At 36.5% G+C, this 14,369-nt stretch overlaps 1 protein-coding gene and 1 long non-coding RNA gene across 2 annotated transcripts; both read left to right on the top strand.

The window, feature by feature from the left end:
* Window positions 1-7,754: 7,754 nt before the first annotated feature.
* Window positions 7,755-10,215, top strand: LOC112722968 (heavy metal-associated isoprenylated plant protein 32). The gene is made up of 3 exons (XM_025774176.3): window positions 7,755-8,341; window positions 8,533-8,608; window positions 8,748-10,215. The coding sequence occupies exons 1-3, from the start codon at window positions 8,309-8,311 to the stop codon at window positions 10,124-10,126; spliced, it is 1,488 nt and encodes a 495-aa protein (XP_025629961.1). The 5' UTR covers window positions 7,755-8,308; the 3' UTR covers window positions 10,127-10,215.
* Window positions 10,216-10,981: 766 nt separating this feature from the next.
* On the top strand, window positions 10,982-12,598 carry LOC112722969 (uncharacterized). Its single transcript, XR_003162984.3, has 2 exons — window positions 10,982-11,558; window positions 12,356-12,598. It is a non-coding gene; the product is annotated as an uncharacterized lncRNA (long non-coding RNA).
* Window positions 12,599-14,369: the final 1,771 nt, after the last annotated feature.

The raw sequence follows: 14,369 nt of genomic DNA, 5'->3' as shown, positions 1-14,369 counted from the left end.
AATATCATAACTCCCCGTCACAATCATGTGTACCAAAGTTCCGTATTTTCTTTGAGGGTGAATTGGGTTTTGGTAATGTTTGTGGCCAGAAAAATAAGTCCCATCAAACACAAAAGTAGTTGCATTATTATTATTATTATTATTGTATCCATTTTGCTAATTACTGTCTTTATGTCACTGATTAATGAAATAAAAACCAAAAATTTCAATTGCTCCTATAATAATCTAAACAAAATTTTAGGGTATTGATCTGTAAAGTGGAGCTCGCTTGCTTGGAAAGGTCGCCTACTTTGTGCCTCTATAGTATTCGAGGAATTAGTCATTGGGTTTCTGGTCTGATGGATACCCTGATGCAAACAAAAAAAAAATATATTAATTCTAAAGTCTCTTTATTTAGACTAAAGTCCAAGAAATACCAATTAGCAATGGTTCCTTTTTTTTAAGAAATTAAAATAATTAGTAGTCCTTTGGTGGGTAAAGTGCCATGTTCAAAGAGATAAAGAGAAGTAAACAAAAAAGGACAAAACCACAAGTTCTTGATCACAATTTAGTCTTTTAAGAATGGAAACATGAAGTTGAATTGAAAGAAAAATATCAACGGAACAAATTGAAGAAAAAAACAAGAGACCTTGAACGTGAACGTGATATATGCAGAGTGTGGTAGCTGCTAGCTAGTTTTTCGGTTGCTTTCTCCCACCTAATTGCTGTTAAAGTAGGGCAAGCATGATTTAATCACCCTTTGCTTTATTATTTGTTACATTACCTTCAATTACATATGCAATGTCCTATAAGTCTTTGTTACTTTTTGAGAGCCCAAAAAACGTGACCACAGCAGCAGCAACTCAAATTTCATTTCACACAAGTTAGGCACCAACACAAAGAAAAAAGTGTCATAATTTCTGGTAGTCCCATATGCAGCGGTTTTTACTTTATCTGCCACAAAAATAATTATAATCAAACTCAAAGCATCGATAATGCGTAGTTAAATCAAACTTTCTCCTTCTGGAATAGCATTCACAACTGTCTTCTTTTAGGCTTATTAGGCCATCCTTTGTAGATCATAGAACAAAGTTGGCAAATTTGTTCTTACTCGGAAGATTTGTGTCAGTTCTTCATTATTATTATTATTAGGCACTCCATCAACGAGCGACAATCCATGTTTAAGTATTTAGTGTGTGTTTTAATCATCAAAAACAAGGCGCAAAGCACCTGCCAGTGCCATATATATAGACTATAGTTGAATATTAAAAATTTTAAGAATATATACAAATATTTAGTGGTTCATAAATTATTTTTTGCCGTGATAAATATGAACAAACTAAATAGTCTGACTCTTAAGCTATGAGACCTACGCGCTAGCCAAAAATTCATGGGTTATTTTTGGAGGATGGGTCTTGGACCACGGAGACTACGACTCTAGAACTGGCGGCAAATTCTTTCTTTCAAAAGCTCTTTTCTACAAGGGAGGATATTGACCTGGACGCCATGGGGCCTTTTCCTTGCCCGTCTCTTAGTACTGAGGCTTGTCAAAAGTTAGTGGAACCGGTGACGTCTGAAGAGGTTAAAAGAGCTGTGATGACCATGAGTTCATTTAAAGCCCCAGGGCCAGATGGATTTCAAGCAATTTTCTACAAAGAGTTCTGGGACTCTCTTAGCAACGATGTGTGTAGACTGGTCAAGCGAGCCTTTGAGGGTGAGCCATTGAATGCGGCTATTTTCGATACTCTCATTGTTTTAATTCCTAAAGTGGAAGTTCCCTCTTCCTTACGGGAGTTTCGGCCTATTAGCTTATGTAATGTAATTTATAAAATTGTCACAAAGGTTCTAGTTAACAGGTTCAGACCTTTCCTATCGGAGATCATTGGTCCTTTGCAAGGAGGGTTCATTCCAGGAAGAGGAACCACGGAGAATATTATCATTGCTCAAGAGATTATGCACTTCATGAGGAACACCAAGTCTCGAAAAGGGACCATGGCATTCAAGATTGATTTGGAAAAAGCTTATGACAGGGTAGACTGGCGTTTTCTGGAAGCTACTTTGGTCCGGTTTGGGTTTCCAAAGGCTACCATTAATCTTATATTGAATTGTGTGACTTCCTCTTCGTTGGCAGTTTTGTGGAATGGGAACAGGCTCCAAAATTTCAATCCGAAGAGAGGGTTGAGGCAAGGAGATCCTATGTCTCCTTATCTATTTGTACTCTGTATGGAAATGCTTGCCTGCTTTATCTCTCATAGAGTTTCCCAAGGTTTGTGGAACCCAGTTGCGGTTTCTAGGAATGGACCACGACTCTCTCATTTGATGTTTGCAGATGATCTTTTGCTTTTCTGTAAGGCATCAAAAGCTCAAGTAATAGAGGTCATGCATTGTTTGGACTTGTTTTCTAGAGCGTCAGGTTTAAAGGTAAATCTTCATAAGTCAAAGGCCCAGTGTTCCAAGAGGGTGTCGGAGAGGAGAAAAGAGGTTCTCTCAGGGGTCTCTAACATCCGGTTCTGCAATGATTTGGGTAAATACCTGGGAATTAACATCGGTCATGCCAGAGCTTCCAGGAAGACGGCTCAGGAGATTATTGAAAAAATTTCGAGAAAGCTCTCCAGTTGGAAAGGACGCCTACTGAATAAGGCAGGGAGGCTTTGTCTTGTTAAATCAGTTATGGCCTCTATCCCAGTTTATGAAATGCAAATTTCTCTTCTCCCGAAGTATGCATGTAATAAAATTGATTCCTTGATGAGACAATTCTTGTGGAAAGGCCAAGCGACTGGAAAAGGACTGCCTCTGGTCAGGTGGGAGGTCGCCATAACTCCTAAAAAGGCAGGAGGATTGGGTATTAGGGATACTTCCTGTGCTAACATGGCGCTTCTGGGAAAGTTGGTATGGGATTGTCTAAATAATAGTGAGAAGTTATGGGTGCAGGTTCTGAAGCATAAATATCTCAGGAATCAATCTGGTATGAACGGAAACAGTAGAAATTCTTCATCGGCTACCTGGAAGAACATTGTTAGTGCCTATGAGCATCTCAAGGAAGGGCTTCATTGGAATATTGGAGATGTCCACAAATCAGTTTGGTATGATGAGTGGACTCCTTTTGGTAAGCTTTGCAACCTTGTTCCTTATGTACATATTTCTGAATCAGATTTCATGGTGGCTGACTTGTGGAAAGGGGTGTCTTGGGAGGTTGATAGTCTTACCACGCCTATTCCGCATGAGATTAAGCAGTTTATTTGTGGTCTGAGATATCCTAGTTTGACTGAGTTGGAGCCACAGTGGGAGTGGTGGCCTGCAGCAACAAAAAAGTATAGTGCAAGGGAGGGTTACAGATGGTTATTAAAGAAAACATTAAATTGGAATGCCAACAGTAATTGGAACTGGTTGTGGAACACAAACATTCTAGAGAAGTTCAAATTTACTATGTGGCTTAGCTTACATGATGCTCTACCAACTGAGACCTTTCGATTCAAGCGGCATTTAGCTTCTTCAGATATGTGTAAGAGATGCAACAAGGCGCAGGAGACTATGGAGCATTGCCTTAGAGACTGTGAACGATCAAAGGCAATCTGGTATATGTTGGATCCTAGTATCCTGGACTCGACGGCTGGTACTGCTCTTGAAGAGTGGTTTCGGAAGGCCTTGGCTAACAATGAGGCGTCCTTTGGTGCAGGACTTTGGTGGGTATGGAGACATAGGTGCAATGACATATTCAACACTGACAACCCTTGGACAGACCATAAGGTTGTTGCCTTGGCCAGAATTACCGCCAAGGACTTACAGGTTTACAGGAATCGAAGCAATGCCTTTAGGTCTCTCCGAAATTGCCTGTGTTGGGAACCACCGGTAGGCAATAGTTTTAAAGTTAATTGTGATGCAAGCTTGTATATGGATTCAAATTTAGCGGGATTTGGGTGTATTATTAGAGATTCTAAGGGAGATTGGATCTCGGGCTGCTCTGGAAGCATTCCCCTTGGTCTATAATCAGATGTGAATTATTTGCTGCTTGGAGGGGGCTGGTTTTAGCTTGGGATTGCGGTTTGAGGGATATTATATGTGAAACAGATTGCCTTGACATTCTGTCCATCATGCATGAGCTTACAAGTGGGTATCCATCTGAAGTAACAGATTTGGTTCACAAGATTCAGGAGCTTTTATCTCGTCCTTGGCTTGTTCACGTTGAATGGGTGTTCCGAGAAGCAAATAGAGCTGCGGATTGGATGGCTAAATATGGTGCCAAGAGTAACTCTAATCATGTTATTTGGTCTGAGCCTAGTGTTGATCTCCAACGAATCATCCGCTCGGATTTAGAATAGTTTTTGCTTTGTTTCTTTCCTTGTTTAGTCACCAAAAAAAAACTAAATAGTCTGACTAAAAATTTTAGTGGAGGCAGCTATATTTTTATGAGAAATTAATTTTTCATAGCCATTTTCCCCTTTTTTTAATTTTTAAAACCTTATAGGATAGATTAGAAAAAAAATAATAAAGACCTAATATTGTCTTTGTGTATTTTCAATAGAGAACGCAGTTCTTTCATTATTATCACCATCAATTCATAATGAAAAACGCTTAACTATCATGTTAAAGTGATAAGTTAGTCGTTATTTAAATTCATCAAGGATCAATTTATCTCTCTTAACCGTCATATTTTAATTCATACCCAAACAACTACTCATTTCCCATATATGTTACTGTAAATACCTTCACAATTTGCCCTTCAAACTTCAAACACGCAAGTAGTGGTCATCATGGCTTAGTTCATCTTTCAAGCAAATGATATTGAAATTCTTTTAGAAATTACTCACTGTTTCTTTCTACTTGGTTATATTGTTGTCGTCATCAAGTTAATTTTTTATAAAAAAAAAATAAAAATAAAAAATTAGAGAAGAGTATTTCATTTTTTATAAAAGTAATAATGTTACACGTCTCTCTTAGCTTCCATCTCTTACATTGAAGTTTCCCTAATTAGTTTTCTCAAGAAATGAAAATTTCCAACAACAAACCTTGAACTATATAGTTAAGAAACAATCTCTCTTAAATAACAACCAACTCATTTTGACAATAACAATGATAAAAGAGTCGTGTTGTCTCACAAAAAACAGAATAAAGAATCAAAGTGACCTATTTATTTTTTAAGAGATTACATTTTCTTTCTTAAAAATGGACAAAAATCAAAATTAAATCTATTGAAAAAAATTACTTTATACTTGTTACGATGAGTAACCGGAGATTAGTGGGTTGGACCCGTGGGGTTGACCCAATCGCCTAATGGAGAAAGCCTTCGAGCAAGTTCGCGCCTAAGAGCCTCCGTTCGACTTGTGCGTGGGAGAGAATGGGGGGTGGTACTGTAAAGACACTCTGATGCTTAAGTTAGCAGGGGTCTCAGCAAGTTTAGAGAGTATTGAAACTTAGAGATACTTAAAGGATGTCAGTATATTTATAGTGGTGAACCAATAACCACCGTTGGAGTAGTTCCACCTTTTAATGAGGATAACCGTCCCTTTATCTTAGGGAAGTTGAGATATGACTCATAGAAGTGGGTTGAAAGATTTTAGGGACAGTTGCTTATTTAAATAAGTGTTATTTGCCAGCTATCAGTTGATCCCGACTTCTTTCGAGTCGTCGTTAGAGCCGACTTCTTGAGGGAAGGTCGGTGTAGAGTAAGGGCCAATCTCTCGAATTGAACCTCTCATTTGAACCTGAACCTTAGTGTTAGCCAGAGTATGAACAATACTTAAAATTATTTTTCTTTCTCTCAAAAATCTCATTGAATTTGCCGTGTATTATCCACAAACTTATTCTACAACTTAATAAATATTAGCATTAAATCAACTTGTCACAGAAATTTTGATATAATTTCATGATGACTTTCTCTATCAAAAACTTAAAGTTACATAAATAATTTCATATGGTGACAAAATTCCTTTTTTTTTTTTGTTAAGATAAATTTATAAATTATATAAACTTGAATTGATATCAAATTCATAAATTTTTTTTGTGAAATGCTAATTTGATAACTAAAAATGAGGGAACAATTAAAATTTACAGCGTACATCTTCACAACCCCACATGTTTTTTTTTCTCTCATCATTTTATTTTTGTAGTTGGTGTTTTAATTGTTTAGTTGTAGATTAATATTTTTTTATTATTATTTTTTAGAAAACCAGAAAGACGGACAAATTAGAGTTTAGGATGTAGACAAAAGAGCAGATAAATGGATGTTATTCCAAATTGTATACTGTTTGATAATGGTGTAGTGCATTAGTAAATGTGGAACTACCATGCCTCGAGTATTTAATGTTGCTTCAAAGTATATTGAGTGCTGCTGTCTACGTAATGTTGTTGATAATGATATTAATCATCAGCAGTACAAACGCTCACGAATGATATATTTGGTATTTCAGAAGTGTCAAATCGTAATAAGCACCAATATGAATCTGTATTCTTCTATAGCACACGTCGGTTTAAGGAAACTATAAATCATAGTTAGCAAAAATTAATTTGAATCATACTCAACTAAAATAAAACACGTTCGCTATATTGTAGTATTTTTTTACTATGAGGTTTTCATGTAATTATGTACACAGTTACACACATAACATCAATATGTATGACAAAAGTATAACATATTTAGGAATTTTCCTTTATGGTTGGTATGTGGACATTTATTACACTAGGTTTTATTGTGTTCATGTTTTAACAGATGGATTATATGTTTTAAAATGAATGTCTCAATTGCAATGATACATAGTTATTTGAGAAATTATAAATTCTATGAAATCATGGCATCTCAGTTTCTCAATTACAATTTAATAATTTATACACCAAATTGCAAAGAAGAATACACATCAAAACAAACTAAATATTTTTGTTATTTTTAATTTCAATAAAATTTTATCCTTTCTGTCTGAAACAAATAAACTATTTAAAAAAGGGCGATTGCGGCATGTATTTGCTCCTACCGTGGATAATACATTTCTCTATTTTGCTAAAAATAGGCAGATTTTATTTCAACGGAGAAATTTGTGAAATCTGATCGAGAGATTTGTGAGAGAACAGAAATTGGGCTGAGGAATTTTTGTTAAAAAAAATAAAAAAATTTGAAGTATAGAAATCGTATCTTCCGATTTATGTATCTTCTACACTTTTAAAAAATGCCAAAAATTACAATGTTAAGTTATATTACCACTTTTACTTTTATATACAAAAAAAAAAAAGAGAAAAAAATAAGAGATCATTTGTTAGGTAGATTAAATAATAGGAGTGAGCAACAGTAAAGAATTATTATATCCGATTGGAATGAATAAAAACGTGCACTTGCATTTCCAAATGACAGTTTTATTTTTATTACTGATTACTTGGGGGACCATATTTTTGACATCATCCCGTTTGGAGAAAGAAATGGTAGGGTAGGAGCAGCAAGAGAAATTTGGAGGCTGATTCAGCTTCATTTCTCGATATGCTGCCTACTATGCTATGCTCAACTCACTAATCACTAGTGAGGTGCTTAAAGATGTACCAAAAACCAGTCCTATAAATGGCCTTATTACAAGTCAGCCATTGCCTAATAAACTAGCGTTATTAAATTGTACCAACCCAATTTGGGCTTAAATAACAATAATATTCTGACACAGTTATTATTCATTTGTTTAGTTAGTACTACTCATTATTAAGAGAGAATTAAACAAGTTAATTAGTGGTGTGAGAAAATAAAAGGAAATCTCACATGAGATACTAGTCTCTTTCCCTGGTCACTGCCATTTATGATTTTTGGGGCATCCCCACATCAGACTGAGAGTGAGAAGCTAGATTCTTAGCCAAGCCAAACGCCCCACATGGCCACGGTTAATTTCTCACTTCTTTACAAACTTAAATATCACAAAATCACAAAATAATAATAATAATAATAATAATAAAAAACTGTCCTTCTCCTCCCTCAGTAGATGTATGCTGTGAAAAATACCAATAAATAAAGCCACTAAACATAGAGCTAAAGCTTTGAACCACCATTCTCTCCCTTTCTCCCAATGACTCTCCACCGTCTTTGAACTCTGTTTCTCTCTCTCTCTCTCTCTCTCTCTCTCCAAAGTCTTAACCTTTCCGTTTCGCCACACTGTCTCTGCTCAGAGACCTCACACCCATTTTCATTCCCCCCCTCCCTTCTTTCTCTTTTCTCTTGTTTGGTCTCTATTGCAATCATATCAAGGAAGAAACTCTCTTGTTTGTTCACTCTGTTTTTTGTCATTTCCTCAGATCTATTACCACCTTTTCCATCTTCTATTCTCCCTTCATTGTTACAAGTTGGAACCTTTTGGCGGTGTAAAGAATGAGTAGTAAAGAAGAATTTTTGAAGATACAGGTACTTGTTCATGTTCAAAGCCTCTGTCTTTGTTGTTACAAAAAGATAATTTCAACGGTTAATTTAGAAGCATTTATGCACTTGTTAATTGGTGTGATTTATTTGCCCTGTAGTTTGTACATTTCTGATAAAGTACAAGTTTTTCCTTTTCTTAAGTTGTTGTATGCTGTTGGGATTGCTTGTGCATGCAGAAATGTGTTCTTAAAGTGAACATACACTGTGATGGGTGCAAGCAGAAAGTCAAGAAAATCCTGCAGAAAATTGATGGTATTGCTCTTCTCTTATGCTACTTACACATTGATTCATATAAAAGAAAAGAAAAAGTTGTGGTTTTTCATTTATTATAGCTGAGAAGAGGAAAAAAGAAAAATCTGATGAATCTGAGAGGTTGAATGATATTTATCAGGGGTGTTCACGACTGAGATAGATGCAGAGCAGGGGAAGGTGACGGTTTCAGGGAATGTGGACCCCAACGTTCTCATCAAGAAGCTTTCAAAATCAGGCAAATATGCCGAGCTCTGTGCTGCACCCAAGCCTAACAACCACCAAAACCAGAACAGCCATCTCCCCAACCACTTCAACAAAATGCAAATCGACGTCAAAGGTGGCGGTGGCGGTGGCGGTGGCGGAGGAGGAAGCAACAAGGGTCAGCAGAACCAAAAGGGTGGAGGAAACAACCAGCATCCACCCAAGGGGGGTGGTGGTGGTGGTGGTCAGCAAGGAGCAAATCCCCATCAACAGCAGCAACAGCAGCAACAACAGCTACAGCAGCAGATTCAGAGACAACAGCAGCTGCAGCAGCAGCTTCAGCAACTTCAGCAGATGAAAGGATTCCAAGATCTGAAGCTTCCTCAATTCAAGGACATGAAGCCTCCCCCTCATCAGAACCCAAACGCTGCTAAGGCTGCTAAGTTCGTCATGCCTGAAGACGAGGAGGATTTCACGGATGACGAATTAGACGATGAGTTTGATGAGGATGATGAGGACTATGACGACGACGAATTTGACGATGACATGGACGCGCTTCCTCCTCCCAACAAGATGAAGCAACCCCCAGGCCCCATCATGATGAATAATGGGAGTCATCCACAGTTCATGAATGCTCCCAAGGGGGGCGGCGCCGCCGCTGCTGGTGGTGGTGGCCCGGTGGCTGTTCAAGTTCAAGGCAATAATAATGGAGCAAAGAAGGGAGGAGGAGGGAACAATCATCAGAATCAAGGCGGTAAACAAAACAATGGAGGTGGTGCAGCCATGGCGGAGGGTAAAATGGGAAATAACGGCGAGGGGAGTAAGAATGGTAACAATGGGAACGGGGGTAAAAAGGGAAATCCAATGGGAGGAGGGGGAGGTGGTGTTCAAGGAATGAATTTCCAAGGCGGTCGGCCTCCAATGGGCATGGGCATGGGCATGGGCACGGGCACGGGCACGGGCATGGGTATGGGTATGGGTGGGCCCCCCAACATGGGAGCCGTTCAAGGCCTCCCTGCTGGACCCTCAGGCTCAGGGCCAGGTATCCCAGATATGATGGCGGGAAACCCTTATCAACAGCAACAATATATGGCAGCTATGATGAACGCACAACAACAACAACAACAACAACAACAAAGGGCAATGGCAATTCCAGTGGGAGGGAATGAGAGATTCCAACCAATGATGTACGCAAGGCCTCCCCCTGCAGTCAATTACATGTACCCTCCTCCTCCTCCTCCTTACACATACCCTCCTCCCGACCCTTACACCCATTTTTTCAGCGATGAGAATACTTCTAGTTGCTCTCTTATGTGACCTCCCCTCCTCCCCTTTTACTAATATTATTATACAACAATGCCAATTTTACTTTCTTTACTTTATTTATACTACTACATTCAAGTTAAGTTACTGGGATGCTAAATGCTCTCCTATATATGTCTTGTCTATATGTGTTTATATCTTGCAAACGGCAATAAAATTTTCATAATTCTCACAAATCATAGTCTGTCATGCGCAAACACAAACACTAGTATTAAGACTAGCTTGGATGGGCCACACCATTCATCATCACCATCCGCAAGCCGATACATTTGCCTTCAATCTTCATCCCAACTACATCAAAACTCGTTTAAGAGCACACGAGGGGGTTCACTGTGGAAACGGTTAAGACCTCATTCTTCCGTGAGCTTCTATGGCTAGAAGAATTTAAAAATATTATTTGTACATTAAAATTAATTAATAAAATTAATTATTATATATTTAATATTTATGTATAAATATATATATCATTTAATTTATTTTTAGTATATCTGGAATATTATTCAATAAATATTCCATCCAAAACAACCCCCTCCCCCCACACCAAAAATCCAGCTTGTCTTGCTTCTTATCTCAATGAAGCCTTTGTATAAAACTACTAAAACATGAAAGGAAAAGTATAAGTAACCAACAAAATTTTTGAACAATGTGTAAACAATGTGAATTAATAAGGTTAAAAGAGTAAATTTGATTAGTAACATTAAATTAGAGTATAGTATATTTTTATTTGATTGGTGGTTGTTCAAAATTTTCATTGTTCCCCTAGCACTTCTCAACATTAAATCTTATATTTTGTTATACAGTTAAACATTTAGTTTCACAAATCCGATTTACAACACTGGAATTTGCAAGGCATAATGAAAAGTGGAGACGGTGGAGGGGGAGGGAAGAGCAGTGTCAGAAAGAAGGGCGTTTAAGAGGAGGAAGCGTAAGAGAAGAGCGTGGTTGTTGACAGGGACAAGTTAACTACTTTATTACCAGTACTAGTATTTTGAAAATCCAACGGCGTTGACACTTTGCCACCTATGTTGCCAATAAGCGTCTAGTCTTTTCAAACGAGTGTGGGCCCCACTCTCACCCTGGGCTCATGATTAATCATCATCGTCATCTCATCCGTCCATTTCAATCTAATCAAAACAGTGAATACCTACCTCTATGCTCTCCACCCTCACCTTAGTAAATAGTGTATTGGATCCTGCCCTGCTGAGTGCTGAGTAGTGAGTGGTGCCTACTATAACTGTAATTCGGCACTCACCTGGATCATGGAGGAGTGGAGTGAGTTGTGATGACTCCGACTGCGCGAGCACACCAATTAATGCTGGGATGGAGAACACTCTATTCGTCGCCAGGGATCCAATATTAATTACTATATTTTATATTTTGGCTTGCACTGTACAGCCTAATAAACGTGCATCTACTATCAATCCAGGTAACGTTTAATCCCTATTCTTTTAATGCTTTCGGATTTGACGGGCAGTTAAGTTGATGAGGACGGAGACACACACATCACATGCGCCTTCATTCATAAATCATAACAATAATAGTGCCCAATGTCCAGTGTTTGGACGCATTCTTATTACACAAACCTAACAACTTATTGCGTCTGCCCTGCGTCATTTTTGTTTCTTATACCACTACAACTCATTTTCCATGCTTCTTTTCTTTTTTACTTTTTTTTTTTACACTAGAACCAGCCTTGTATAGAACTTTCATTAATTAAGAAAAGAAGTAAGATTAGGCGAGTCAAAGTAGAAAAATAGATTGGTTTTAACGTGTAGCTTTTGTACACTGCATAGAAGCCAAAATTAAAGGGGAGAAAGGGTTTAGGTGGTGTGGACTGTGGAGTGAGGAGGAAGTGAATCATGAAAAGATCAGAATAATGCAGATGGTTGTTCATGTTTTGTGCAGTTTTGAAGCACTTTTTTTTCACTTTTAATGGGTCCCTCTTAGTTTTTGACCAGATCGAAACTCCTTCAAAGTTCTATCCTTTGAAGTGGGGCCTCCTCTTTTTCAAACTTATCTTTTACATATTATTATTTTCTATATGTACCACTAATAATTCCTATACTTTTTGTTTTGAAACATTGATCGATATATCTTTTAACATAAATTTGGTATGATTTCGCCTAGAAATGCATTATTGATTTAAGAATGTGCTGCATTAATTGATTTAATCGAAATAGAGGAAATTAATAAAGCACTGGTATGTCGTTTACTTGTGGATAGGTGCCATCAAGTGTTGCTTTGAAAAGAATTAAGCGGGGACTGAGAAAGAGAATAGAACGGCGTCAAAAAGGGATGAGTAACGATTAAACAACGCGAAACAACACTCATGAGTGATGACATAGGAGCGATCATCATTCTGCAAGTTAAAAGGAAGGGTACCTAAGGTGATAACTGATGACTAACGGAGTATGTTTGTTTGAGCGTTATTAAATCAATAAAAAAATTTTAATAATTTTTTATTTATTTTATAATGTATTTAACAAATTTTTAATAATAAAAATAAAAGTACTAAAAATATAAAAAAAATAGTTTGTTTTGAAAAGCTATTATTTATATTTTTTTAAAAGATTTATTTTAAAAAAATAATATTTTTATATAATAAATAAATAAAAAAATATTTTTATCTTATTTTATTTAAATATAAAATTATTTTTACTTTTATAAAAGATCTTTAAAAAAATTTTTTTTTGAGAATCGCACCCAAATAACCTCTATATTAATTCCTGACGTTTTTTAGTTTTTAAAAATTTAAAAATACATTTAAACTCTTGACCTTTTTAAAACATAGACATATTGATTCTTCATGTTCATTTGAGTCTATCAAACTCAACGAAAAAATCAAACGTAATTCTCGTTGTATTGACACAGGTGAGAAAATTTTTAAATTGGACAAATTAAATTTACGAATCAATCAAGAATTTAAATGTATTTTTAAATTTTCAATAACTTAAATATCTATAGAACAAAAAATCAGGATCAATTTATCATTTTCTCTAAATTTTATAGTGTCACCTTTTTATGTAATTTTTTCAAATCTGTTCCACTTTCATTATTAGAATATGATAATTTTTTTAACGTAAAAATAATTTGAAAATAATATATAATAAATATATAATATTATTCATTAAAAAATAACAATATTCGGTCTCTACTCTACTGCTCTAGCCATTTATATACTTATTAAGGAAATTAAAATTAAAAATTAATTAATTATATAATTATATAGTTATTTCCTAAAATGTTCTTCTTTAATAACTTATGATTAAACCATTATCCAATAATAATATATAACTTTGCTAGGTAATCAACTATAATACCAGCCAATTTATTAAATTTTAAAAAATGCATGATTTTTGTTGTCTTATTCTTCCTCTCTTCTTTTTTTTCTTCTCTTTTTGCGACGCTGTGCGCTCATCTGTAGTTCCTTTTGAGCGTCCCAAAGACAAGCACCTGTCGTACGCCGCCGCGTCTTTCATTTCAAAAGAAATATCTCAAAATCTAGAAAATGATTAAGTAATCCACATAAAAAAAACTATTCATTTATTTGAAAAGAAACATCCGAAAAAATAATTAAAAAATTCAAAAAAAAAATAGAAATTCCAAAAAAAAAACATCATAAAATCTATGAAAGAAACATTCAGTAACCCACGTAAAAAATCAACTATTTGCTTGAAAAGAAACAAATAAAATCCTATAAAAATATATATATTTATTTATTTGGAAAGAAACAACTGAAAAAACCATCGAAAAAAAAAAAGGAACACACACAAGCAGCATTACCTTGTCTATAGAGCTCTTGCAATCATGAGTGCTTCATGCGACGGCTTGGAAGGTCGACGACGGTGCTGGCAGGAAGATCGGTGACGCAGCAAGAGGCGCTCCACGGGGAGGGACCAATCACGCCAAGGATACATTGCATGGAGAGTTGCGTGTCGCGGCGATGAAGATTCGATGTTGGGAGGACATTGGCATGGTCTAGCGCACTCCATGGTGATCTCAAACGGCAGGGACTCATGCCAAGCGAAGCTCGACGTCAAGGATTCGAGTGTGCCATTTGCAACGACAGAGATGAGGATTTCATGTAGATCGGTTCGGCACGACGCATAAAGGAGTTGCAACAAAAGTTATATCGATAGCACGACGGGCGGTTGAGCTCAAAGGACCGGTGACACGATGAGAAAACCCTTCACGTTGATGAAAGCGGCTACGCAATGATGATATTCACTTGGAGAGT

Source organism: Arachis hypogaea, chromosome 11 (genome assembly GCF_003086295.3).
Source record: "Arachis hypogaea cultivar Tifrunner chromosome 11, arahy.Tifrunner.gnm2.J5K5, whole genome shotgun sequence".
Taxonomy (NCBI): domain Eukaryota; kingdom Viridiplantae; phylum Streptophyta; class Magnoliopsida; order Fabales; family Fabaceae; genus Arachis; species Arachis hypogaea.
This window is presented reverse-complemented; position numbering and strand designations above follow the sequence as displayed.

What these genes read in the sequence shown, in the direction of transcription:
- LOC112722968 (XM_025774176.3), top strand. Translation starts at nt 8,309, where the DNA reads ATGAGTAGTAAAGAAGAATTTTTGAAGATACAG. An exon ending in AAGAATTTTTGAAGATACAG is followed by an intron (nt 8,342 to 8,532) that starts GTACTTGTTCAT and finishes TTGTGCATGCAG; the next exon opens with AAATGTGTTCTTAAAGTGAA. An exon ending in AATCCTGCAGAAAATTGATG is followed by an intron (nt 8,609 to 8,747) that starts GTATTGCTCTTC and finishes GATATTTATCAG; the next exon opens with GGGTGTTCACGACTGAGATA.